General features: G+C 40.5%; 1 protein-coding gene across 1 annotated transcript in view; it reads right to left on the bottom strand.

Annotated features, from left to right (window-relative positions):
• Positions 1-24,980, bottom strand: part of DNAH5 (dynein axonemal heavy chain 5) — a 282,567-nt gene that overhangs the window by 172,051 nt on the left and 85,536 nt on the right. The window contains 10 exon segments of the mRNA XM_023239471.2: positions 640-727; positions 815-1,005; positions 2,290-2,526; positions 3,136-3,301; positions 8,957-9,102; positions 11,505-11,676; positions 16,537-16,743; positions 17,684-18,005; positions 19,051-19,136; positions 24,634-24,741. Coding sequence (XP_023095239.2) covers positions 640-727; positions 815-1,005; positions 2,290-2,526; positions 3,136-3,301; positions 8,957-9,102; positions 11,505-11,676; positions 16,537-16,743; positions 17,684-18,005; positions 19,051-19,136; positions 24,634-24,741 — 1,723 coding nt within the window.

Raw genomic sequence — 24,980 nt, 5'->3', positions numbered from 1 at the left:
TCTGAGCTATCTTTCTCTTTCTCAGTGACAGACTATCTCAAAGAGGTACCTGTTTCGGTTTCTTGTGATGGTTAGCTGATTTACCATGCAGGAATATAAATAATAATTGAAAATTACATGGCGTCTCCCTTTTGCAGGGTTGCTGTAGAAAGAGTTTGCAGGACTAAAGACAACATTTAATATCGTTAGCAACTGGATATCATATGTTCTCTGATTTTACGGACTATAAATGAAAACCATGAGACATACGGCAAAAATCACAACACATTAGCACAACAGGACACATACTGGGTTAAAATACAAACTATCTCTTAAACGTCACAAAATATTCATCGCAATGATGACAAGTTTCTCTTTAAACTGTGAGACTAAAGTCTTCCTTGTCCCCCTGTTCTTTTCATTACCAGGGACCAGAAATCAGCGAGGCAGCCATATCTGTGATGTATACACTAAATATATACCATTTATAATGGCGATATTAAAATACGTGGACCTTCATATTATATTAACTTAAAACTGGCTCATAGATTTATATTCCAATCAACACCGATTTAAGAATTGCACGGAGGGAAAATACATTTTAGCTCCATCAATGTTGGTTTTCAATGACTGGTTAAAAAGGACTAAAGGAACATTTACCTTGAGGTTCATTTTCTCCAATTTCAGCATCAGAATCACTGTCTTCATTATTCTGCAAAGCAGCCATTGTTCTTTCCTGCATCTTTTTCTACAAAGTGAAAGGATATTCTTCAGCTCAGCCCCATCCATAACAGAAGAATCTTCCATATGAAATGATTCCTTCACCCACACCCACCTTAGACAACAGCTCGCTGCTCCACTGTCTAATGCCCTTGGTGACATTGACGATGCACTCCACAGCTTTGTTCAGCGTCTGCTGTATGTCTTCCAGGGCAGGGGCCATGGCAATGTTGGGAATGGCCAGAGTGATGTCCGCCCGGAAAATGGGCAGACTGTTCTGCTTCCTCTTCGATGTACTGTTACTGTCTGAGTTAACACAAAAGAGGGAAGCCTTACTATTTTTTATTTAAAATGGGTTTTATTTCATTTTAAGCTGGAAAAATTAAAGCACCTAGAACAATACATAATAGATATATATAATCAGACAAATATTTGGTAGATGAATGAACACTAACTCGTTTTATCCAACATAACAACAGTTCAGTGGGACCGACACATTTTCTACTGATGCAAGCCACTGGTGCCCCCTCCATAACGGACACCCACTATGTGGGATCAGGCTTAAATATGTAAACTGTTAGCCAAAATACTGAGAAGGATGCTGTTCACATACCACCATGCCACCAAATTAAATGTTAAATGGAGAATAAGGAAGCAAGGCATGAAGAACAAGAATAACTATCAGAATAAGGCAAAGTCAGAGCACATAACCAGTTGGGAAAATTTCAAATAAAACACTTTTCTACCACAGTGTGTATAATCCAAACTGGGAGCAGTGAAAGAGTGGAGAAGAAATAAGGTGTAACTCACCATTTATAACTAAGGGGCTTTTAAAGTTGCATGTAGGTGTAAGTATCAGCATAGCATAGATATATAAATGTGGGGGTGTGTGTGTGCATGTGTGTCTGTAACTTTATATAGTTGGAAATACCTGCAATATATACAGTTGGAAACACATGTGATTTAATACTCAGCATATCAACCAACGCTTGATAAGTTCTAATAATACCCTGGTGTTAAATAAAAGGATTATCTTCCCTTCCAAAGTGAAATAAAGCATAATAAACCATGCTACCAATCAAAAAATCCCTTCAATGTATCCACTTTTACTCATCTACTTTTAATTATTAAAGACGCTTCCCCTTAAATGCCAATATTCAAAATAAATAAAAAGGGTTTACTGCCCTATTATTTTTCTATTCTAATTAATATTTTATTTTAATTTTTAATTTCAAATGTAATTGCAGAATGTCTCTAGATTTGATGGATTTTTGTGGCTCATCTGGGAACACAACATGTGTTTCTGAACTGTGCTGAGGACAGGATGATTGTATTAAGAATGAGCAAACTAGCTGGAAAGTAGCAAATTGACCCAAAAATAGTAAAAACATTTTCTGTTTTGGAAAGTATGGATTAATAAGACCTACTTCACAGAATTATTGGCATAATCAAAGTTCATAAAGTATAAACTTACACGGAGGTTGTTAGTAAATGGTGGATTTTTTTTAATGATTTACAAATAGCAGGAATATACACACAAGCAGCAACCATGCCCGACCCGCCAGTAGGCAAGCTGTGCAGAATTATTACCCCTGAAGTTCACCATGTTGCAGGAATGAATGCGCTTGCGGATGGCCTCCAGTGCGTTTCTTGTAACTTTCAGAAGCGCATCCGTGTTTAGATGGTTAAAATGGGAGAGTAACCCGCAGGCTTCCTCTTCTAATATCTCAGTCTCCTTCTTCTTTCTCAGGATTGTCGCCAAAGGCAAGAGGCCTGCCGGGGCCTTGAGGGATGACGTCAAGGTGTCGGAATTTCCTTCTCTCTTTGCTGTTACAAGATGAGAAGATGGATGGAGATGGAAAGAAAGAGAACCATCTATCACAATTGAAGAGATAAGATAAATTACGAGCAAGTTTAATCATACTTAGACGTCAGATTTCCTAGAAAGTGAGGAAGAGGAAATTGGGGCACCACATGGGTTATTGGAGGCCTCTCTGCTCCACAGTGTGAGGAAACAGGAGAGGCCTGAGCTATGGCTGAAAAAGCAAGACGGGGCCTCAGGGACCTGGGTTCTGATGCTCTCTCTTCTATCAACAGCCATAAAGCCTCGGAGGAATCACTTTCCTTCTCTGCCTGTCAGTGTCCTCATCCCCACGAAAGGTTTGCTTTAGGATAGACAGAGATCCTCTAATGGGAATTCCAATCCGTCATCCATCCTACCCTACTGACAAGGTACATGCTTGTAGAATTTCACAAAAAAAATAATGGGACTAATGACAATAGGCTCAGAATCATAACTTCAGATTTATAAATGTCCTTATAAAATTGGGAGAGTGTTTACAGAAGTGTGAAAGTAACTGATATATAGCAAATGAAATTTTAGTTTTCAGTAATGCCCTTGGACAAGTAAGACCCTTCCATTACCCCATCTCTTACCTGAACTTTCGTTTTTTGAATCAGCACTATTTACATTAGATACTTTGTCACTTTCTTCTTTGGACAGAACTTCCACATCCAGCAACATATTTATTAGTTCATTCACTGCTTCCTCCACTAATGAGCTTTTAAAATTTAGTACCTGAGCACCATTGACACAAAGGTCCTACCAAAAAAAAAAAAAAAGAAGAAGAAAAAGAAAAACAGTGTCATATTTGTTTATCTAGTTCTTTTTTTTCTAATGTTCATTTATTTTTTGTTTTTTGAGAAAGAGAGACAGAGTGTGAGCAGGAGAGGAGCAGAGACAGACTCCAAAGTAGGCTCCAGGCTCTGAGCTGTCAGCACAGAGCCCAACACGGGGCTCAAACTCACAAACCATGAGATCATGATCTGAGCTGAAGTTGGACACTAAACCAACTGAGCCACCCAGGCACCCCTGTTTAACTCTTAAGACCATATCAGTACCAGTAGTAATGCCATAGATTTAGCCTCTAGATTGGATTTTGGCCTCCAATAATGCAGGGCCACACCCCTCACATTAATCCTGGCAGGCATGTAAAAGAATGCATTAAAGATAAGAAGCCAACTTGATCAGCTCAGGTAGACCAAAATTATACTTACTTCTCCAACAGTAAAGAAAATACCTCCAAATGCTTATCATCAGCCTCTCTGTCCATGAAGCTTCCTTTATTTCACATCAATCTGCTCTAGTCAGCCTTCTTTCTCTCCTCACCTTTGACAATAAGCCATAGTCAGCTCCTAATTAATTTCAGATATTCCACTCCCCTCTCGTGAGATTCCATGTTTCTCAAGAATGAGATTTAACAAATATAAACTAATAATGATTGGGGCACTATGATCAGTTCTGTAGGGTGATAGATACAGATAGATAGATGATAGATAGATAGATAGATAGATAGATAGATAGATAGAGACAGATGATGTAGACAGTCAGCAATTTACCACCTAGTTGGACAATAAGTCCATGCAATAATAGACCCTGTTAGTTGGTCACAGTCTCTGGTTCCTTTCCAAGGCCCACCATTACTCATCTTGAAACTCTTCTAATGTGCTCATGGACCATCTACTCCAAACGTCAGCTTCACGGCTCATTTACCTCCTCATCACCAATGACCTTCACCTCCACTCCGCTGCTGCAGGGCACATGGCATTTTGATACCATTTACATAGGAACTTTCTGATGTGTCCTGAAATAAACTATTAAACTTCTTTATCATCAAATAAAGCATAAAATAAGAACTTCACTCCCAACTCACAACTTCACCCAACTACCAATCTCTATCCCTAGCCTTGAGACAATTATGAAAAAGAGGCAGGTCGGAGATTGGGTAAGGGATGAGATAGAGTTAGTACCATCTAGTAACAAGTAGAGACTCCAGCACCAAAATTCCTGGGTTCAGATCCTAGTTCTGGGAAATCTTTGACTCCCAATCTGAAAATTAAGTGGTGATTATCGTAGAACCTACCTTATGCTATTGGGAATATTCCATAAGCTAATGTATGTAAAATACTAGAATAGTGCCTGGCACAAAGTAAGTACTCAGGAAGTGTTTGTTTTTATTACTGGTCAGCAAAGCACACATAACCACAGGACCTACATTTGCCAAACTTGCTAATCTCATTCCATATAAATGAGCTCCTTATTTTCTGAGAGAGCACTAATATTTTTTAGAGTCTGTATCCTAAATCCTTTCACTGTACACACCCTTTCCTAATGACTTGCTTTCTCACTTCAACCATTCTTTCATCAATATCCTTACCTCCATCACTCCCTCAGCCTTCCACTGCCACAGCCCGGAGAAGCCCAACCCACATGAACCAGGTAACCAACCCTTTCCACTTGCATAGACAAGTCAAGGCAACGCACGTACTTGGCACTGGGAATGTGGTCCCCAAATTCAGTCAGGCCCCTAATGCTACCCAGAATCATTCTACAGGACTACAGTCACATTCTTCTACCAGGCCCCATAATAGCTGTATCCTCAACTCTTTACACTGTCCTCTTCCATATACTCAGCCAGTGACCTTGATTTTTACAGCACAAAGCAAATAAAGGCCAAGAGGTGGGGACTCACGCAAATCCCTGACCCCATGCCCTCACCCAGAAGATAAACTGGCCTCTATCATTAACCCCTTATCCTTTATCAGTGAATGCGGTATGTCCCCTTCTGTTTAAGAATAATCACACAACGTGAGTTCTAAATCACAGACTCCCCTGCTTCCCAGACACATACTTACTAGTCATTCCCTTTCTCCTTCCCCCTCAGCATAAGAGCATACTCGGTGAACTTTTAACGCAACATATTCCTCCAGCTACCATAACAAGTTTCTGCCTCAGGGCATTTATTGTTCCCTCTGCCTGGAATTCTCTTCCCCAAAGTTATTCCCAAGGCTTTCTCCCTCATTTCCTCTGCTCAAATGTAATAGCAGAAGTCATCCCTGCCCATCAACATAAATCACAACTGTCTATCAGATACTCCTTTTCTTCATTACCCTCTTAGTTTTTTTCCACTGAGCTTATCACCTCCTAACTTGTTGGGTTACTGGCTTTTTTGTTTATTTGCTCTTCTGAATCCTGAACTTGAAAACGGGCTCCATGAAGGCAGGGATTTCATCTGTCTTGCTCATTGCTGTATCCCCAAGTAAATAAATTCTGGGGCGTCTGGGTGGTTCAGCTGGTTAAGCCTCCGACTCTTGGTTTCGGCTCAGGTCATGATCTTACAGTTTTTGGAATCGAGCCGTGTGTTGGGCTCTGCGCTGACAGCATGGAGCCTGCTTGGGATTCTCTCTCTCCCCGTCTCTCTGTCCCTCCCTCGCTCGTGAGCATGCACGCGTTCTCTCTCTCTCACTCTCTCTCAAAATAAATAAACTTTTTTAAAAAAGCAAACAAATTCAAGAGAAAGCATTCCCTTCATTGGTAATCACTCATTTTGGTAAGCAAAATGCAAATTAAGATTAGGTTCTATGATTCTGCTACTTAAACTGAAATGAATAAGTTATAATAATTTCAAATTATTTATTTCAATAAATTTATTATATTTTATTTATAATAAATGTGTTGTTTTATTATATAACTTATAATAAAATCTCTGTTATAATTTATTACTATTATTATAAAACAGTATCTGTTGAAAGATAGTGAAATTGGTACCATTACGTTGCCGATGGCATTGGAAGCCGATGCCATCCTTTTGAAAAGCAAGTTGGCTACAAATATTAAGAGCTGTTAAATGAAGCCACATTCTTTGATGCAATAATTTTGCTTTGAAGAAAGAAATAGTCCTAAAGGGGAAAACATGATACATATAAATATATTCATTGCAGCTCTTGGCAAAACAGCAAAACTTTGGAAACCACCCAAATGTCCAGCAACAGGGAATGAGTAAGTAAATTAAAGTACATGAACTCAATAGAATATTTTGAAGGCATCATTAAAATGGTGGCTATAAAAGCCACATAGCAACATGAAAAACAGTTCTTGAAAAAACGTTAAGTGGGAGAGAAAAACACTATTCAAAATCTGCTGGAGGGGCACCTGGCTGGCTCAGTCATTGGAACATGCGACTCTTGATCTCAGGGTTGTGAGTTCGAGCCCCATGTTGGGTATAAAGATTACTTTAAAAAACTATTTTTTTAATCAAAATATGAGGCACCTGGGTGGCTCAGTTGGTTAAGTGTCTGACCCTTGATTTCAGCTCAGATAATGAATCACACTTTGCGAGTTCGAGCCCTGTGTCAGGCTCTGCACTAACAATGTGGAGTCTGCTTGGGATTCTCTTTCTGCCTCTCCCCTGCTTGTGTGCTCTGTCTAAATAAATTTTTAAAAAATAAATAAATAGATAATAAAAAACAAATCTAAATCTGCTGCACGTGTAGCAGGGGATCACAACTTTACTGAGAGGCATATAAAATAGTCCGTATACCCAAACTGTAACAAGCACGGTCTAAATGATAAAAAATAAATAAATAAATAAATAAAAATATTTTTCCCATTTTTAAAAGCCTGTGCTTAAATTTAAAAGAAATGTATTTTTATAGAATAATCCTAAGAATAGGGGTAACATTAAAACCATGAAGCTAAGTGATTTCTCAGAGGGCAAGAGCATGACAAATGAGCAGGGGCGCGCGGACAGGGGGAGTTTGGGGTCTAGACACAGCTGGTGAGTCTGAGAGAAGGAAGAAATAGGAATTTCTAAAATGCTGACATTTAATTTTGGTTATCTAGTAGTAATTTAATGTAAACTGAAGATTACCACATATGCAGAAAAGGTAACATGTGTTACCGGGACGGGACTGAGACTACTATTCTGCTTGGGACGTTGGTCTTTGGCTGGTGTCTGGGGGCCTGGATTTGGGGAAGGTTCCCACGGCTCCCCAGCTGTTAAGACTGGCTCACTGCGCCTACACGGCCTGTGCAAACAGTGTGGTTTATGCTGCATACCTGTTTTCCTTCTGGATACCTGGGATTTTGGTCCATGCTAAGCAGACGGTGCCTATGTGCCCACACCCAATAAAAAGCTTGGGCACTGAGTTTCTCATGGACTTCCCTGAGCAGAAATGTTGCAAACAGGTTTCTGCGTTTTTGTTGCTAGAGAGAGAGTAAGCTCTGTGTGGCCCCTCATGAGAGTGAGGGAGCATAGGGAATGCACACATGCATTCCTCCAACCCCCCACCACCTCGTTTCCCTATGGCCTGGGTGTCTTTACTATATCACTCTAGTACATCTCAGTCTTTAGTGCAAGTAGGTGCTGACTCCCAGGAGTCTTTCTTACCAATCTTCCATTCTTTTTTGTTTTTTTAAGTTTATTTATTTTGAGAGAGACAGACAGAGAGTGGGGAGGGGCAGAGAGAGAGAGCAGGGGACAGAGGATCTGAAGTGTGCTCCGTGCTGACAGCAGCGAGCCCGATGGAGGGCTCAAACCCATGAACTGTGAGATCGTGACCCGAGCCGAAGTCTGACACTCAACCAACTGAGCCGTTCAGACATCCCTTAATCGGCCATTCTTATAAATCATCCTTCTAGCGGAGGTGGTCTTGAGGACTACTGACATACCATATCAAAATCATCACTGATGAATTCTCATAATCAGGATGCCCATAGAGAACACTGCAGTGATGCCAAAGTCTCATTTCCAAAGGGCCAATTCATGGAACACTGTTTGTAGGATCTTAATCCTGGTATAAGGAAGAAAGTGTTCCAAAAAAAAAAAAAAAAGTGTAAGAAATAATGGGTCAAAGCAAGTTACAAAGGCTCTCCCAGGAGACCTTCTGAAAGCTGTTATTTGAATATGTTAATGAGTGAAGAAGCTGCCAGGGTAACTGGGGGAACGGTCCTTACCCCGAGCAATCTGCACCCAGACCCAGCTTTCCCGGTTTCCTGGCAGTGACTCTGGAACTGTGCACCATTGGACACCTGTTTGGGGAGCAGTGCTCCACAGAAATGTTTAAGGAAGAAATTCTGTCCTGAAGGTATTTAAAACAATCGCCTTATTAATTAGCACTAGCATACTGGAAGCTCTTCAACAAAATAGCTCTATTTTTCAAAAAATATGGAAAAAACGAGAAATGCGTCCCATGGTAATTTCCCCTCCTACTGGTCTGAAAAGAAATGATCTGCTCTTCGTGTCTAAGTGACTCCTTAGATACGTTCCTCTTCGTTTTCAAATTACTGCCAGAAAGCTCTGCGTTTGATCACACCTATCACAGACCAATTACAGACAGAAGAAAAATGTGTAATTTATGCTTCGAAACATGCCCTTTATTTTAAAATTTTTAATAAAAACATCAATCTCCTAATAACCTTTGTCATCTGGAGGAACTCGGCGCAGGTAAGTGGCTCCTCCTGGGGAAGCCGGCAAAGCGGCGTGCTGCTCATGTCTTCCAGAATGGCATCAATGCGAAACTCCATCAGATCGTTGACTCTGTCAAGCAGCAATTCCAGGTCCTCTTTGGAAAAAATAAAAGTGAATACAAGGGATGAAGCACTTTTCTTTTTTCAAAAAAAAAAAAAAAATGTACACGGCCAAACTGCAGTGGTGAAATCAGGATTATGGTCACTGGGGACCGCTGTGTCTCGCTTGGTTTTCTCACACTGTCCTTCCTCTAACTGGTTTCCCGGCTCTGGCTCTCTCAGCCTGCCTCTCTCTGACTCAAGACGTCAAGGACTGGCTCGAATGCATCTCCCTCAGGAGGCTTCCTGTGACTCTGCACATATTCGAATTGCCCCCTCCTCCTGCGCTGGCACTGACCCTTAACATCCTTCTAGCTCTACGTGCGCCATATTGCCCACTCATCTACTCATGTGTCTTTTCTTCTTCTAGAATTCCTCTGTCATCCTTGCTTGTTCAACACAGCTCTGTACCTATTCCTCAGGAGGTATTCAACAGATAATTCTCTGTTAAGATTTTTAAGTAATCTCTACATCCAACATGGAGCTTGAACTCACAGCCCCGAGATCAAGAGTCACATGCTCCACCAACTGAGCCAGCCAGGCGCCCCAACAGATATTATTGAAGTGAAACAATTCCCTTTTTCTTTTACTGTTAGCATCATAAGGTACATTTTTTTTTAAGTTGTGCTGAAGTAATATTGAACACTAAGTTCCATAGACAGAAAGGTCAATTCCAGAGGAAATTAACACTTTTACATCAAAAGTAGGAATGATAGTTAATAAAGCTCTATCTAAGGGATAATATGGTTTTCAACGGATACCACAGAGTAAATTCTCTTTTCTTCTGATACGGTTTTCATCTAGGAAATGAAGTTAAAATTGAATACAGGAAAGTCCATGTTATATACTCATGATGTATCAAAGATGTAAAATGTTCCCTTAAATAAATACCTTTACTTCCTATAGAATAAGGCCTTAAAAGTTTTCAACCATTTCTAAGTTAATATCAAGATACCAAAAAGTTTTGCCTGGTAAGCTTATTTCCAACTAGAAGAGAGCCAACACTTTTAGGTAAGCATGAATGCTCAATAAAATTCTTTACTGTTTCTGATTCTATAAAGCTTCTTCGAGGACATCTGTGAGCCACCCCATCCCCCAAGATGTCCACATCCTAATCCCCTTCAAATGCTACCTGATATGGCAAAGGGGACTTTGCAGATGTGATCAAGTTAAGTATCTTGAGATGTAGAAACTGCCCTAAATTATCTAGGTGGGAATTATCTACACTAGGTGGGAGCAGTGTAGCCCTAAGAGTCCTTATAAGAGGAAAGAAGGAGAGTCAAAGTCCATGGAAACAGAAACAGAGAGAAGGAGATTTAAGAATACTAGGGGCGCCTGGGTGGCGCAGTCGGTTAAGCGTCCGACTTCAGCCAGGTCACGATCTCGCGGTCCGTGGGTTCGAGCCCCGCGTCGGGCTCTGGGCTGATGGCTCAGAGCCTGGAGCCTGTTTCCGATTCTGTGTCTCCCTCTCTCTCTGCCCCTCCCCTGTTCATGCTCTGTCTCTCTCTGTCCCAAAAATAAATAAACGTTGAAAAAAAAAAAAAAAAAAAAAGAATACTATGTTACTGGCTTTGAAGATGGAGTGACCATGAGCCAAAGGATGTAGGTGACCTCTGGAAACTGGAAAGGATTCTCTCCCCCAAAGCCTCCAGAAGGAACTATCTGTGCTGATACCTTGATTTTTAACTCCCTAAGAGTCATCTTGGACTTCTGACATCCATCTCAGATCCTTCATGTAAATCGCAAAAAGCAAACAGAATACGAGAACTAAGGAGAGCTTCTTTAGAAGCTAGCTCCTGTCCCAGGTAACATAATAATAAGACATCCAATGCAAACATTCTAATCCTAATATTCTCTAGGGAGAAAAGTACTAAAGTATAGCTTGGTAGAGCCTGTTCTAATTTGGTTGTGATAACTCTTATTATGAAGTTTTTATACCTTTTATTAAATATCTCCTTCTAGAATGTTAGCCTATTTCCTCCTGTTTTAGTTCCCAGGGAGCTGTATTTTGGAAAGAATATTGTTTTGGAGGCAAGGAAACCGGGTTCTAAACTCACCCTTACTGCTTACATCTATATCACATTAGCAGTCACCCAGCATCTCTGGATCACAGTTTTCCAACTTTAAATTGACCATCTTATTGAAAGTCGAATGTCCAATAGTAAGTATGATTTTTAAATGCAGTTAATCTCTGGGAGATAAAATTAAATAGTGAATACGTATAGTTTCCAGGAAATTAATGAGTTCATGTATTTTGGTAAAATTCCCTAAGGAACAGCTTAAGAATAATGGTCTCATTTCATTATTTATATCCCAGTATCTAGAAGAAATTATACCATAGGCGTTAAGAACGCAGCCTTTCAAAGATGAGAAACAGTAACTATTCAGACAGACTTACTGATCTTCGCAAAAGTGTTTTTTAAGTACGTCTCAATGTTCAGTGATGTCCAGGTCAGTGCAGCCAAGCCAGGCTGGAGAGCTTCGTCCACTTTAGCCAAATGAGGGACCATCAGTTGCTCTATGGTGGGAGGCATTTTTGACTTCACTCTCTGGTATTCGGCCAGCATCATCTGCAATGAAATGGAGGTTAAATGATCAATGAATACCACACTTCTACTATCTCATTTTTTTTCTTATCCAAAAGGATGGCGTTTAGTTAAAGTCCAGCTGTAGGGCTCCAACAGTAGCCCGGCAGGTAGAGTGGCCAAAACAACATAAGAATGGGAGAGGCAAAATCTCTCCCTAAATACAAATTCCTAATCCAATAAAATACAGCTGAGAGAAATTAAGAGTAGGAGTTTCTCACCCCTTCCCCTGTCCAAAAAGGGGAGAAAATTTCTAAGGTCAAGTGACTTTCTAGACCAGGTTACCAATGACTTAGTCTGTGCATCACTAAGCTCATTCATTCAACTTTGTATGCTGGCACCACACACTTCCTGCTCCTCTGGGCAATTTCTGTGGACCATACTCATCACCCAAAATGCTGGGGTCACCAGAAATCTGCCTCAGCCCAAAGGAAACAAAAGCAAAAATGAACTATTGGGACCTCATCAAAATAAAAAGTTTCTGCACAGTGAAGGAAACAATCAGCAAAACTAAAAGGCAAACAACAGGATGGGAAAAGATATTTGCAAATGACATATCAGATAAAGAGTTAGTATCCAAAAGCTATAAAGAACTTATCAAACTCAACACCCAAAAAACAAATAATCCAGTGAAGAAATGGGCAAAAGACATGAAGAGACACTTTTCCAAAGAAGGCATCCAGATGGCTAACAGACACATGAAAAAATGCTCAACATCACTCATCATCAGGGAAATACAAATCAAAACCACAATGAGATACCACCTCACACCAATCAGAATGGCTTAATTAACAACTCAGATAACAATAGATGTCGATGAGGATGTGGAAAGAGGATCTCTTTTGCACTGCTGGGGGGAATGCAAACTGGCACAGCCACTCTGGAAAACAGTATGAAGGTTCCTCAAAAAGTTAAAAATAGAACTACCCTACGACCCAGCAGTTGCACTACTAGGTATTTATCCAAAGGATACAGGTGTGCTGTTTCGAAGGGGCAGAGGCATCCCAATGTTTATAGCAGCATTATCGACAATAGTGGAAGTATGGAAAGAGCCCAAATGTCCATCGACAGATGAATGGATAAAGAAGATGTGGTATATATATACAATGGAATATTACTTGGCAACCAAAAAGAGTGAAATCTTGCCATTTGCAACAACATGGATGGAACTAGAATATATTATGCTAAGCGAAATTAGTCAATCAGAGAAAGACAAATATCATACGACTTCCCTCATGTGAAATTTAAGATACAAAACAGATCAACATAAGGGAAGGGAGGCAAAAATATATAAAAACAGGGAAGGGGACAAACCATAAGAGACTCCTAAATATAGAGAACAAACTGAGGGTTGCTGGAGGGGTTGTAGGTGGGGGGGATGGGCTAAATGGGTAAGTTAAGGGGCATTAAGAAGACACTTGTTGGAATGAGCACTTGGAGTTATATGTAGGGGATGAATCACTGGCTTCTACTTCTGAAATCATTATTGCGCCATATGCTAACTAACTTGGATGTAAATTCTAAAAAAGAAAAAAAGAAAAAAGAAAAGAAATCTGCCTCAGCCCATTGCTGGAATTGTAAGCCAAATCTTTTTTTTTGTTGTTTTAAGGTATCTATATATTTTTGAGAGAGACAGAGACAGTGTAAGAGGGGGAGGGCGGAGAAAGAGGGAGGAGACAGAATCCCAAGCAGGTTCCACGCTCAGCGCAGAGCCTGATGCAGGGCTCGAACTCACAAAACCATGAGACTGTGACCTGGGCTGAAACCAAGAGTCAGACACGTAACCAACTAAGCCACCCAGGAGCCCCACGCCAAGTCTTGATGTAAGACCCAAAGCATATAAGGAGTCAGGAACCAACGTTGATGCCAACAAATGTCATGGCTTTAGGTATCATCTGTATGCCAAAGACAACTAAATTCACATCTCAGCCCAGACCTCGCTCCTCAAATCCAGAAGCAAACAAGGCCTAAGCCTATTCAATATCTCCAATTGAATATATAAAAGACATTTCGATTTAACATGTCCAAAACTGGAAGTTTGTTCTTCCCCAAAACCTTCTCTGCCCACAGCATTCTCCATCTCAGCTGACGGTGGCTTCTGTCTGTCTCTCCCGCCCACAGGCAATCCATCAGGATATCTTGTTTGTTCCATATTCAAGAGATCCTATATCTGACCTGTTTACCATATGCAGTGCTACCACTATCGCTGACTCTCCTCTAAATTACTGTAACGGTCTACCGTTGTCTCCCTGCTTCCACTAATGCCCCGTACAGTCTGTGCTCAATTTAGCCGCAAGAATGACCCTTTCAAAATGTAAATCAGCCTGGGTAATACCTCTGCTTACATAGCCACATGCCTTCCCATCTCATTCAGGGATACAAGTTCTTATGTTGGTCTACAAAGATCTACCCAATCTGGTCCCCATTACTTCTTTGATCTCATCTCTAATCATTCTTCTCATCCCTTCCCTACTCTTGCCCTACTGTCATCCTTGCTGGTCCCTAGCCTCAGGTCCTTTGTATCCCCTTCAAATAATTACTCGAATGTCATCTTCTCAATTAGGCCTGTTCTGAATACCTACTTCATATTGTAAACCATCACCAAAAACCACCCAAACATTTTATCCTGTGTCCTGCTCCATTTTTTCCCATAGTGCCTATCACGTTCTAATAAACTATGTAATTTATCTATTTAGAATGTTCATTGCTTATTTTCAGTCTTACCCAACTAGAATATAAGGACAAGAGTTTCTATAGAAAATTCTCTTCAAGAATTTTGTCTTTGTCCAATGCACCTGAAAGAGGTGCATATAGGAGGTGATCCATCAATATTTCCCTAATTTATTAATTAGTTGTTATCAGAAGGAGTGCTTGTGATTACAAACTCATGGGTTCTGTCCTACAATGAAATTTACCTGTTGCATAATATTGAACTGTGTCGGTATTCTGTTCATATATTACCATTTGATAAATTTTTTTAATGTTTATCTTTTTGAGAAAGAGAGAGAGAGAGAGAGAGAGAGTGCAGGGGAGGGACAGAGAGAGAGGGAGACACAGAACTTGAGGCAGGCTCCAGGCTCTGAGCTGTCAGCACAGACCCCAATGTGTGGCTTGAACTCACGGACCAGTCCGTAAGATCATGACCGGAGCCGAAGTCGGACACTAAACTGAGTAAGCCACCCAGGTGCCCCATACATTACCATTTTAAATAAGACTAAAAGTACTTGCAGCCTACCTTTTTTCATAATGTTAGTATTAATAATAATTAATTATAAGAAAGTAAATTTAATGTACTTCTTAAATACAATTGTTTTTAAGCTCATATTTGTAATGTGCATGTTGATATTAGTTTGTCATTAGATCAACGTTTACCCAAATGTTTTCCCTGAACTACTAGCCCTAAGAGATTCTATAAGGAAAAGTGTGGTCCCTGGATGAATAAGCTTGGAAACCACTGTATACATGATCCTCCTTCTTGGAAAGTCACAATTAAAATTAATAATTCTGCAAAAACCACAAGAAAGAAGTAAGAAACCCAACGGACTTTGTGAATTTTGTTAAACCCAACATTTTCCAAATGGACTACACAATCCTTTCTTCATACAATACTTTTCTGCAATTTCTCTATATCCTTTCAATTTCCATGAAAACCACTTTGAAAAAGCCTATGTTGGATGGTTCTATTAGCAGCTACTTATACATTTCCTCAATCAATTATCCACGGCTTATCTATGTTCAATGCCCATCACTTATTCTACCTGGAAAGCAAATTCTACCTGGAAAGACCTTCTACCTCTCACCTTAATCCTTTAACCCCATGAGATATTATTCATTTTATGATGACAAACTGAGGCTTCAAAGGGTAAAACAATTTGCCCAAAGATAATGATTTGTATCCAGATCAAACTGGTTTTAGAATCCATTCTCATAACTATTAGTCTATGTGGGCTCATTTCTTTCCTGTTTGAACTACACTCCAAGGAACAGATGAAGAAAACAAGTTCTCAGCATAACTGTGGGAACCTGGGAGCGCTGTTAAATATTCAGCACAATAACTCTGCAACATCTGAGATGGTCCTCCAACCTACCAAAATATCTGCTCTTACCAGTTACTCATGTTGCACACTTGTCCTCTTCTGTCAGACCCATTGACATTGGGGCAACCCGTAGCCTTCTACTCCACTTTATCTACATTCTCTTCCTTGGAGATCTCATCCAAGACAATAACATTAAATACCAACTATATTTTAAGTTTATCTATTTTTTTTATTAATCTCTACACCAAGTGTGGGGCTTGAACTCATGACCCCAAGATCAAGAGTTGCGTGCTCTTCCCACTGAGCCAGCCATGTGCCCCTAAATGCCAACTATATTCTTAAAATTCTCAAAAAGAAAAAAAAATTTAAAAATAAATTTAATAAAAATAAAACTCTCAAAACTATGCCTTCCACTTTGACTCCTCCACTCTACTCCAGACTTACATATCTATCTGCATGGATAATATTTCCACTTAGATCTCTCAAAATCATCTTCTACTTCAGATGGACATTATTGATTTCCTCCTGTAGTTAGTTTTTACGATAGTTTTATCGTAAAAACTATCATGCCTTTTGCTCCCACTTGAATTCTTGCAATGTCTTCCTGGTGCATTCAAACTTATAACCTGGGTTTCCATGATCGGTGATGAGCTGGCCTCCACCTTCCCTACAGTCACATTCCCTCTCAATTTCCACCTCAGTCATCCTGAGCACTTGCTATCCCTCAATAGTGACATACCACCAGATTTTTTTTTTTTTAATGCAAACTGGGCCTAGCCAGAAAAAGGAAAAAATTAAAGTACCATACCTTCATGTTACTGAAGTTCTTTTTGTATACATCCCGTTTCTGGAACAGGGCAGCCGCCAATGGTGACACTTCCAGACCCATCTGTGACATGCACTCTGTCTCTCTAAATAAGGTTAATATCTGCGGGTCAAAGTTTACAAACAATTCCCCCGTGCCTGGAGCCTTCACCAATAAAGATGCCTCAAGTCCTATGTGAATTTCTTCAATCTGTGTCAAGAGATCAACATTTTTACTATTAGAAAGTTCAGCGCCTCCACAGGGGGTCTAGCTCAGTCATTTCTGGGAATGATGACCAGTAAGTGTTCTTCCTTGGATTTGAGCTTCTCAAACTAAAGACGACACTCTTCTTCCAAGGTCACTTTCAGAAAAGTGCCTTCGAGCTCTTGGTAGTGATGCTATGCAGTCAGTCTGACAAAATGCCTGGGTCATGACCCTCTCACACCCAACAGGTAAGTGAACACTGCAGGGGCTTCTCAAAACCCGTTTAGCTCCCTGATACCATCGTGCCCAACTCATTATTCTTCCTAATAAAAGTTTTATTCAACCCACTAAATTCGGTTTTAGTTATCTAGAGAAACTATGAATACCACCATGGAGACCTCTCTGTTATTGGCTCAGGCACCAAGAGCTAAACCAGGAAAATGGGATAGCATTTTAGGGGGCCTGTAAGGCTGAATTTCATCCTCTGAGATACTTCCCGTCAATCTACAAAGACATACAAGAGTGGGTAGGGTATGAAATACAATTTGATGAACCTAGAATAACCAAAGAAAATTTAAGATTTCGCTTTACAGAGACATACTAATGTTTAGCAACACATCAAGGAAGTTAATGGATTAGAAAAAAGTCAGAAATCCCAATCGACTAGGTAAAAGAACCAATAAACAGGATCTTCTTTCTCTCTTAGGAGTTTGTAAATTAAATAAAAATGAGTTTCTGTTACCTGCCTTATAATTTTTTTCAAAATCAATCATTATTTTTCTTCATGGACATATTATACTCTTTGACTGATTACCTACATTCAACCAAACCTGTCTTATGAAATACCCACAAATCCAACTTTCTACAGGAATAAAAGGCTAGCAGAGGGTTTCCTCTTGACCTGGCAGTGAAGACGTCTTTGAAGGGCACACATGTAGAGACTCACTTGTTGAAGCCATGCCCTGTGGTAGAGAACTTCAAACTCCAGGAGGACTTTGGCCACCCTGTTGTAACTGCGAATCACAGGCTTGGCTTCAGCTGTCTGTAGCACAGCCGGGTGCTCCTGGAAAAGCTGCATTGGTTGCTGAATCCTCTGGAAGAGCTGTCGGGCCCACAAAATCTTCCCAGCAATGGGAGGCTGATCTCGACCCAAAGGGGGATCGCATTTCTGCTTCGTATACAGCTTGGAGATCATATCGACATCAGCCCCATAGTTTTCAAGAATACGCCGATATTTGTCATCAATACCAAGATTAGGTATATTCAACCTGAAAAAAAACAAAAAGTGAATGGTTTGAATGAATGGGAAGATACCTAGCAATCTCCTTTATTAAGATTTATTTTAGGGGCACCTGGGTGGCTCAGTCAGTTGAGCGTCTCTGGAACTCAGCTCAGGTCATGATCTCATGGTTCATGAGTTTGACCCCCCACATTAGGCTCTGTCTGCATTGACAGTGCAGAGCCTGCTTGGGATTCTTGCTCTCTCGGCCCTTCCCCCACTTGCACATTCTCTCTGTCTCTCTCCCTCAAAATAAATAAATAAACTTAAAAAAAAAAAAAAAGGTTCATTTTAAAACCTATGGCAATGGAGGGGTCCCTAGCTGACTCAGTCAGTTGAGCATCTGACTCTTGATTTTAGCTCAGGCCATGATCCCAGGGTCATGGGATCGAGCCCCACATCAGGCTCTGTAATGATACTGCAGAGCCTGCTTGGGATTCTCTATCTCCCTCTCTCTCTGCCCCTCCCCCACTCACTCTTTTCTCTCTCTCTCTCTCTCTCTCTCTCTCTCTCTCTCTCTCAAAATAAATAAATAAACATTTTTTTTAAAACATACAGTAATGGAAAAAAATGAGATATTTGGTTGGCATATTTAAAAAATCAGAATAGTATCAATCCATCCATTATCTCAATAAAGTGGCTTTAAATAATAGTATTGGGATGCCTGGCTGGCTCAGTAGAGCATGTGACTCTTGATCTCAGGGTCACGAGTTCAAGCCCCACATTGGGCATAGAGTTTACTTAAAAAAAAAAAAAATAGTATAAATCCTTAAAATCTAAGCAAAACCATTAACCTGGTAAGAATTTTTTTTAATTACTTAAACATTAAGTAATATTATGATAGACAATCACATGGTAGTTCAAAGCTAACAGGAAATAAAACAAACTCTTAACATCTGAAGAACTTAAAAACTCTGACCTTGTTATGCAGATTGTAGAGAAAGGATTTTAATTAATAATAACAAAATAAGCTAAACTGTGTTCATATGGCCCCAGTTTTAGAAGACAGAATAGAATCTGTTTCAAATTTTTACCTTTCAAATTTCTTCAACATACTTAGAGCTTGATTTGTGTTCTGAATCTTTTCAAACGTAACATCCATGAACTTCTGCAAGTCGTTCTGAAATAGAATAAGGTCCGATTGTAAACAGTGAATTCTCATTGGAAAAGTCCTCTTTCCTTTAATTTTTTTAGAGTACACATTCTTTAGTTTCAGATGTACAACATGTTGATTGAACCAGCACTCACCACATAGGTGTGGGCCACCGGCTGTCACCATAAGTTATTACAATATTATTGATTTTAAAAAGTCCTATTTAGCAACAAGACAGAAGAGTTCCCCATTCTCTACGAGCACACATAATATAGGAAAAAGCATAACAGAAAATTTAGTCCTCCCCTGAGCTTGAAAGATAAATGCCCAGAAGCCATAACAAAGAGGGTCTTGAAAGCCAGGGCAGTCACAGGACCTGGCACAAACTCAGGCTCCATCAGCTTGGGTCAGATACAGGGCCTGGGGGGCAGGAAGTGGGGTTTTATCTCAATGTGGGTAGAGAAGCGGTGGGGTCCTAACACTCTCAACAGATCGCTGTAGAAAGCCACAGCCCTTGAAATGCAGCCCGGCCCAAGCAATAATTCTGTCCACAAGGTAGGGAAAGCAGCATGGGGGCTTGCCATCTGCCCAGAGTCATGAATGGATGAACCAGGCCCCCTGAATCAGGATCCCGCACCTCCTCTGTAAAGGGCCAGACAGTAACTATTTTCAGCTTTGTGGGGCATAGGTCCCTTTCACAACCACTCACCTATCACCATATGCAGAGGCAGCCATAGACAATCCATAAGCAAAGATGCATGGAGGGTTTGGCCCTTGGGCATAGTTTGCTGATCCCTGCCCTAGAGCAAATGAAATCCTATGTCTGCACCACACCTAAAAGAGGGGTCTGAGTTTAAACTACACACGAGATGGGGGGTGGGGGAGGGGCAGTGTCTAACCCAAGAAATTAATATAACAGCTAGTCTGGAATAGTGAAACCACTGGGGCCCCAGCAGAAGAAATGCAAAACTACTCTGTAGAAACACTTCCAGAGCCCAGGAACATAAAACCACTACAGAAAAAGAGATTAGTAAGTAATTCCTAAGAATTTCAAAAGGAATGACTTAAATACCAAACTTTTAAGAAATACCTCTTTCATTAAGCCCTCAGATCGATTTTCCAAAATGATTTTCATTATGAGTTGTCCTGAGAACCTCACATATCTTACACTATCGTACAATTTTATGTAAAAAAAAAAAAAAAATCGCACCAAAAAGTGAAGCACGTGATTTATTCTTGGTCATTCTAAGATTTAGTACAGTTGTCATTAAAATCTAAATTGAGTTCATTAAAGACAAAAAAAATATTTCATTATTTTCTATCTCATGCTTCAAGGTAAAGGTACAACCAATTCTTCTCAATTTTACCAGACGAAAATTTTGAGCCTCTACAATTCTAAAGGGATCATTAAATTACACACAACTGGGAAGCCAGTTGCATATGCAGTGAGAATTAGTACCAAGATGAGCTTGACTGTACACAAATCATTTGGCAAGACCAGTTGGAAATATCCAGGACACCACTGGAAACACTTAACACTTGAAGAAACATTGCTACCTGGGGGGCTCCCTGCCCCATTCAGCAAAGCCCCAAAGCTGTAGGATCACTACACCTATCACAATATATGCTTGCTCTCAATACTTCTCACTACTCCTACTAAAACTATATATACATATATATATACACACACACATATACCATTTTACATGTTATATATTATACATATATTAAATGATGTTATTTCTTCTGCAAAAACCACATCTTAGGATTGAGAAATTGTCCTCCACTAAATAGTACAGTTAGCCTAACTAAATATTCAAATGTTGTCACTACATTAAAAAAAAGAACAACTGTGTATAAACCATGCACAACTAGAATATTTGCAATGCCTCCATTACCTCCCTAGAACTACAGACAGCAGCTTTACTGAGCCCTAACATTTGCACCTGGTTTTCCTTGCTTTCCTACCCTGTGGCTTCACAAAGGCCTATGCTAAGCTCTGTATGAATATTTAAGACCTTGAATTAGTCTTCTTTTCCCTCTTCCTTATGTCCATTCTGAGAGTCTTACGGAATCTGGCCATGGAATCTTCATACTAGTCCTCTTACAAGTTCTGGGCTCTCGGGTCCTTCTCAGTCTTCTCTTGCCTCAGCTTGACATCTCAACAGCTGGTCCTTTGCTAAATACTGCCTTCCTCTGCCTGCTAGGCTCTGCCTGCCACACTTCTAATGGCTCACCTGGTTCCAAGGCATTCGCTCTCTGACCTGTTAGCACCAGCATGAACCCAGGATTCCAGGCTCTGATCCCCTGGACACAACCCTGATCAAAATCACTCATGTACTGCCACCCCCCACCACCACCATCACCCATGCCCTCCAGTCTTTATCTTGGAGACACCAGTTACTGGTCCCCTCTATCTCTTATCTCCAAGGCTCATCACCTCTGTCCCCAACTCTAACCAGAGCTGTAGGAAAGTCAGAATTTTCATCCTGATTTTATAGAGACAAGAGCTGAATTCAGTGAGAGTGGGTGAGTAATTTAAAGGAGAAAGACAGGGGTCTCCTGAGTGCTTCAGTCAGTTGAGTGTCAGTCTTGATTTTGGCTCTAGTCATGATCCCAGGATCATGGAATCAAGCCCCTCATCAGGCTCCACACTGAGCATGGAGTCTGCTTGAGATTCTCTCTCTCTCCCTCTGCCCCTCTCCCCTGCTCACATTCTCTCTCTCTCTCTCTCTCTCTCTCTCTCTCTCTCTCTCTCTCTCTCAAATAAAAAAATTAAAATTAAAAAATAATAATAATAAATTAAGAAGAAAGGAGTTGGTTAAGAAAAAGAGAATGGAGGGGCACCTGGCTGGCTCAGTCAGTAGAGCATGTGACTCTTGATCTCAGAGCTGTGAGTTCGAGCCCCACAGTGGGTGTAGAGATTACTTAAAAATAAAAATCTTGGAGGGGCGCCTGGGTGGCGCAGTCGGTTAAGCGTCCGACTTCAGCCAGGTCACGATCTCGCGGTCTGGGAGTTCGAGCCCCGCGTCAGGCTCTGGGCTGATGGCTCAGAGCCTGGAGCCTGTTTCCGATTCTGTGTCTCCCTCTCTCTCTGCCCCTCCCCCGTTCATGCTCTGTCTCTCTCTGTCCCAAAAATAAATAAACATTGAAAAAAAAAATTTAAAAAAATAAATAAATAAAAATAAAAATCTTGGCAAACCATAAGAGAACAAACTGAGGGTTGATGGTGGGGGTGGGGAGTGGAAATGGGTGATGGTCACTGAGGAGGGAACTTGTTGGGATGAGCACTGGGTGTTGTAAGTGATGAATCATAGGAATCTATTCCCGAAGCCAAGAACACACTGTATATACTGTATGTTAGTTAACTTGACAATAAATTATATTTTTTTTAAAAATCTTAATCTTGGCATGTTAAAAAAATATATGTACCTTGAAACCATATGGGGAAATAAAGATCTCAATAAAGGAAAATACACGAGCAATTATAAAAATAAATAATAAATAAATAAATCTTTTAAAACAATAGAAAGAGACAAAGAAGTCAAAGGAAAAATTGGTCATTCAACCAAAGAAACAAGTAGACCACGTCTGAGGTGTAAGATGAGATAAACAATAGTGTTGAATTAAAAAAAAATTATGAGAATAGGCACTAGTAATCTACAACTAATGCTTTAAAGCCAGGCTGTAGGGCATTTATAAAATTATATTCTTGGTATTATATGAAGTAAGCACAGTCTTGAAAAGGTTTCCCCAGTCCTCTGGTGTCCCCCACCCATGTCTGTTCTAGCATCAGCCTCCTCTCCAAAGCCTCCTCTCTGAAGCTCCACCAGTCCCAGCCAAGCAGAAGACAGGGTTATTCTCCTAGGCTCATGTCCTACCCTCACGGGTCGCCGCAATTATCAAATCCTACCTGTGTTCCAGGCCTGTCCTGTAAGTTGCCCTGGGACTTCTTTAGAATATGTCTTTTTATCTTTGAATCCTCACTTCCGGGCACGGTATCAGAATATTACACTTCTGGATTTGGTCATTTTAGCCACTATTTGCCCTTCCTTAAATAAGGTACTCATTATTCTAACATATATATGTTTATTTTAACCATATCGCATGTCTGCCTCTGGCTGTGAGCTCTGAGGGCAAATCTACTTGATTTACTTCTGTCTTTATAACCCACAGCAAAGAAGCATAGTTGTTAATTGATGTACAGTAGATGCTTATTTAATTGCAGTAAATCGAGCTCTTACGAATTCCTTACTCACACACTAACTTGGCAAACATTCCTTCCGCTCTCTCCAGTTAGGTAAGGCGCCCTGGAGACACAAAGAGGAATGAACACAAGCCCTGCCTTCAGGGTGTTCACCGTCCATTTCTATCCACCCCCACACAAGCTACTAAAGTGCCGTGTGATCTGAAACTGCTGGGAAGGGAAGCTGGAGCAGAGAATCAGCATCACCACTGCCCACGGCTTCCCGTCGTCCTCATGTCTAATTGGCCCCCAAACAAGGTCATTGCATAAATTACCATAGGCACTATATCTTCCCATCAACCGAAACATTTATTCTAGCATAATAGTTAAAAACTTGAATGCTAGAGCCAGAATGCCTGGATTTAATCCCGACTCTCCCAGTTGTTATCTCTGTGATGATCAGACGATTAACACCCATAAAGTGCTCAGGACAGTACCTAACATATAGAATTAGCTCATTTTGTTATGATTCCTTTTTACCATTGGACCCACCCTTCAGAGCTCTTTTTCCTTGAAATGTACGAATTGACTTCAAAACAGAACTTTTGGGAAAGAAGTAACAGAATGGTCATTTTCCTTTTCAAATCAGAAAGGCATACACTTCGGACTTCACTAGGATGAAAAGAAGTCTGAATATGAAACTTCGGTAGACACCGATGGGGTCATCTCCCCCTCACCCTCCTTGATTCTTCTCTGATAACACTCACAGCCCGCTCCCCCCCTCCAAGAGACCCAGACCCCCCCCCATATGGGCTGGAAGTCAAGATGGCTGGTCAGTGCGGGGCGGGGGGGGGGGGGGGGGGGGGCGGGAGGGGAAAGGAAGAGAGAAGTGGGCTGCAGACCAAGAGGGGTCCAGGTGCTGAGTGGGTCCTGGCACCACTGTTTCTAAAGCCAGCTGCAACCCTGGCTTTGCAATCTGGCAGACGGTCGTAATCATTGCTATAAAGTAACAAACAAACAGAAACAAATTTCTATATTCTAATAACTCCACATTTCAACAGGAGATGAAAGTTAATTCTCTAAGAACTAAGATGGAAGGCATGAAAAAGTATGATTACAGATCATTATCCAAAGCTATATTTATGACCCTTTAATCCATGAAAAAGAGCCTTCAATTATTAATGTGAAATCACAAAATACAGGCTGAGGTTGCGATCGGTCACCTCTATGATGAAGCCGCCTCTCCCTTCTGAATGGTTAATGATTAGCAACAGCATCATACAGAAGGGGAAAAAATAAACACACGGCTGTCAACAGGAATTTTATTATACAACTTACATGAAGGTCATTAGTCTGCTTGCAAAACTCTTCATAATCCTGGTCAAAATCCATTTTCCTCTGGTCTAAGAAATTATATTCCTTTTTCTTTATGGTGGCAACAATACTCTGAAATGTTATGAAAGAAATGACATTGTCTCAACATTCTTGCAATACTCAATTAAATAGGACCTTTAAATGTAGAACCTATATAATCATCTTTCAAAAATCAACTTAAAAGGAGCCTTATTTCTTTAAATATTCACATGGCTTAATGCTTATCAGGGGCAATAGACTCTTGCCAAGTGCATTCAGAGAAATCATTTAGAAAGCATTTTCATGAGGTTTTACATATTCCTGAAGAAAAA

The sequence above is a fragment of the Felis catus genome, chromosome A1, assembly GCF_018350175.1.
Source record: "Felis catus isolate Fca126 chromosome A1, F.catus_Fca126_mat1.0, whole genome shotgun sequence".
NCBI classification, from domain to species: domain Eukaryota; kingdom Metazoa; phylum Chordata; class Mammalia; order Carnivora; family Felidae; genus Felis; species Felis catus.
The sequence above is the reverse complement of the archived record's forward strand: the minus strand, read 5'-3'. Positions and strand labels throughout refer to the sequence as shown.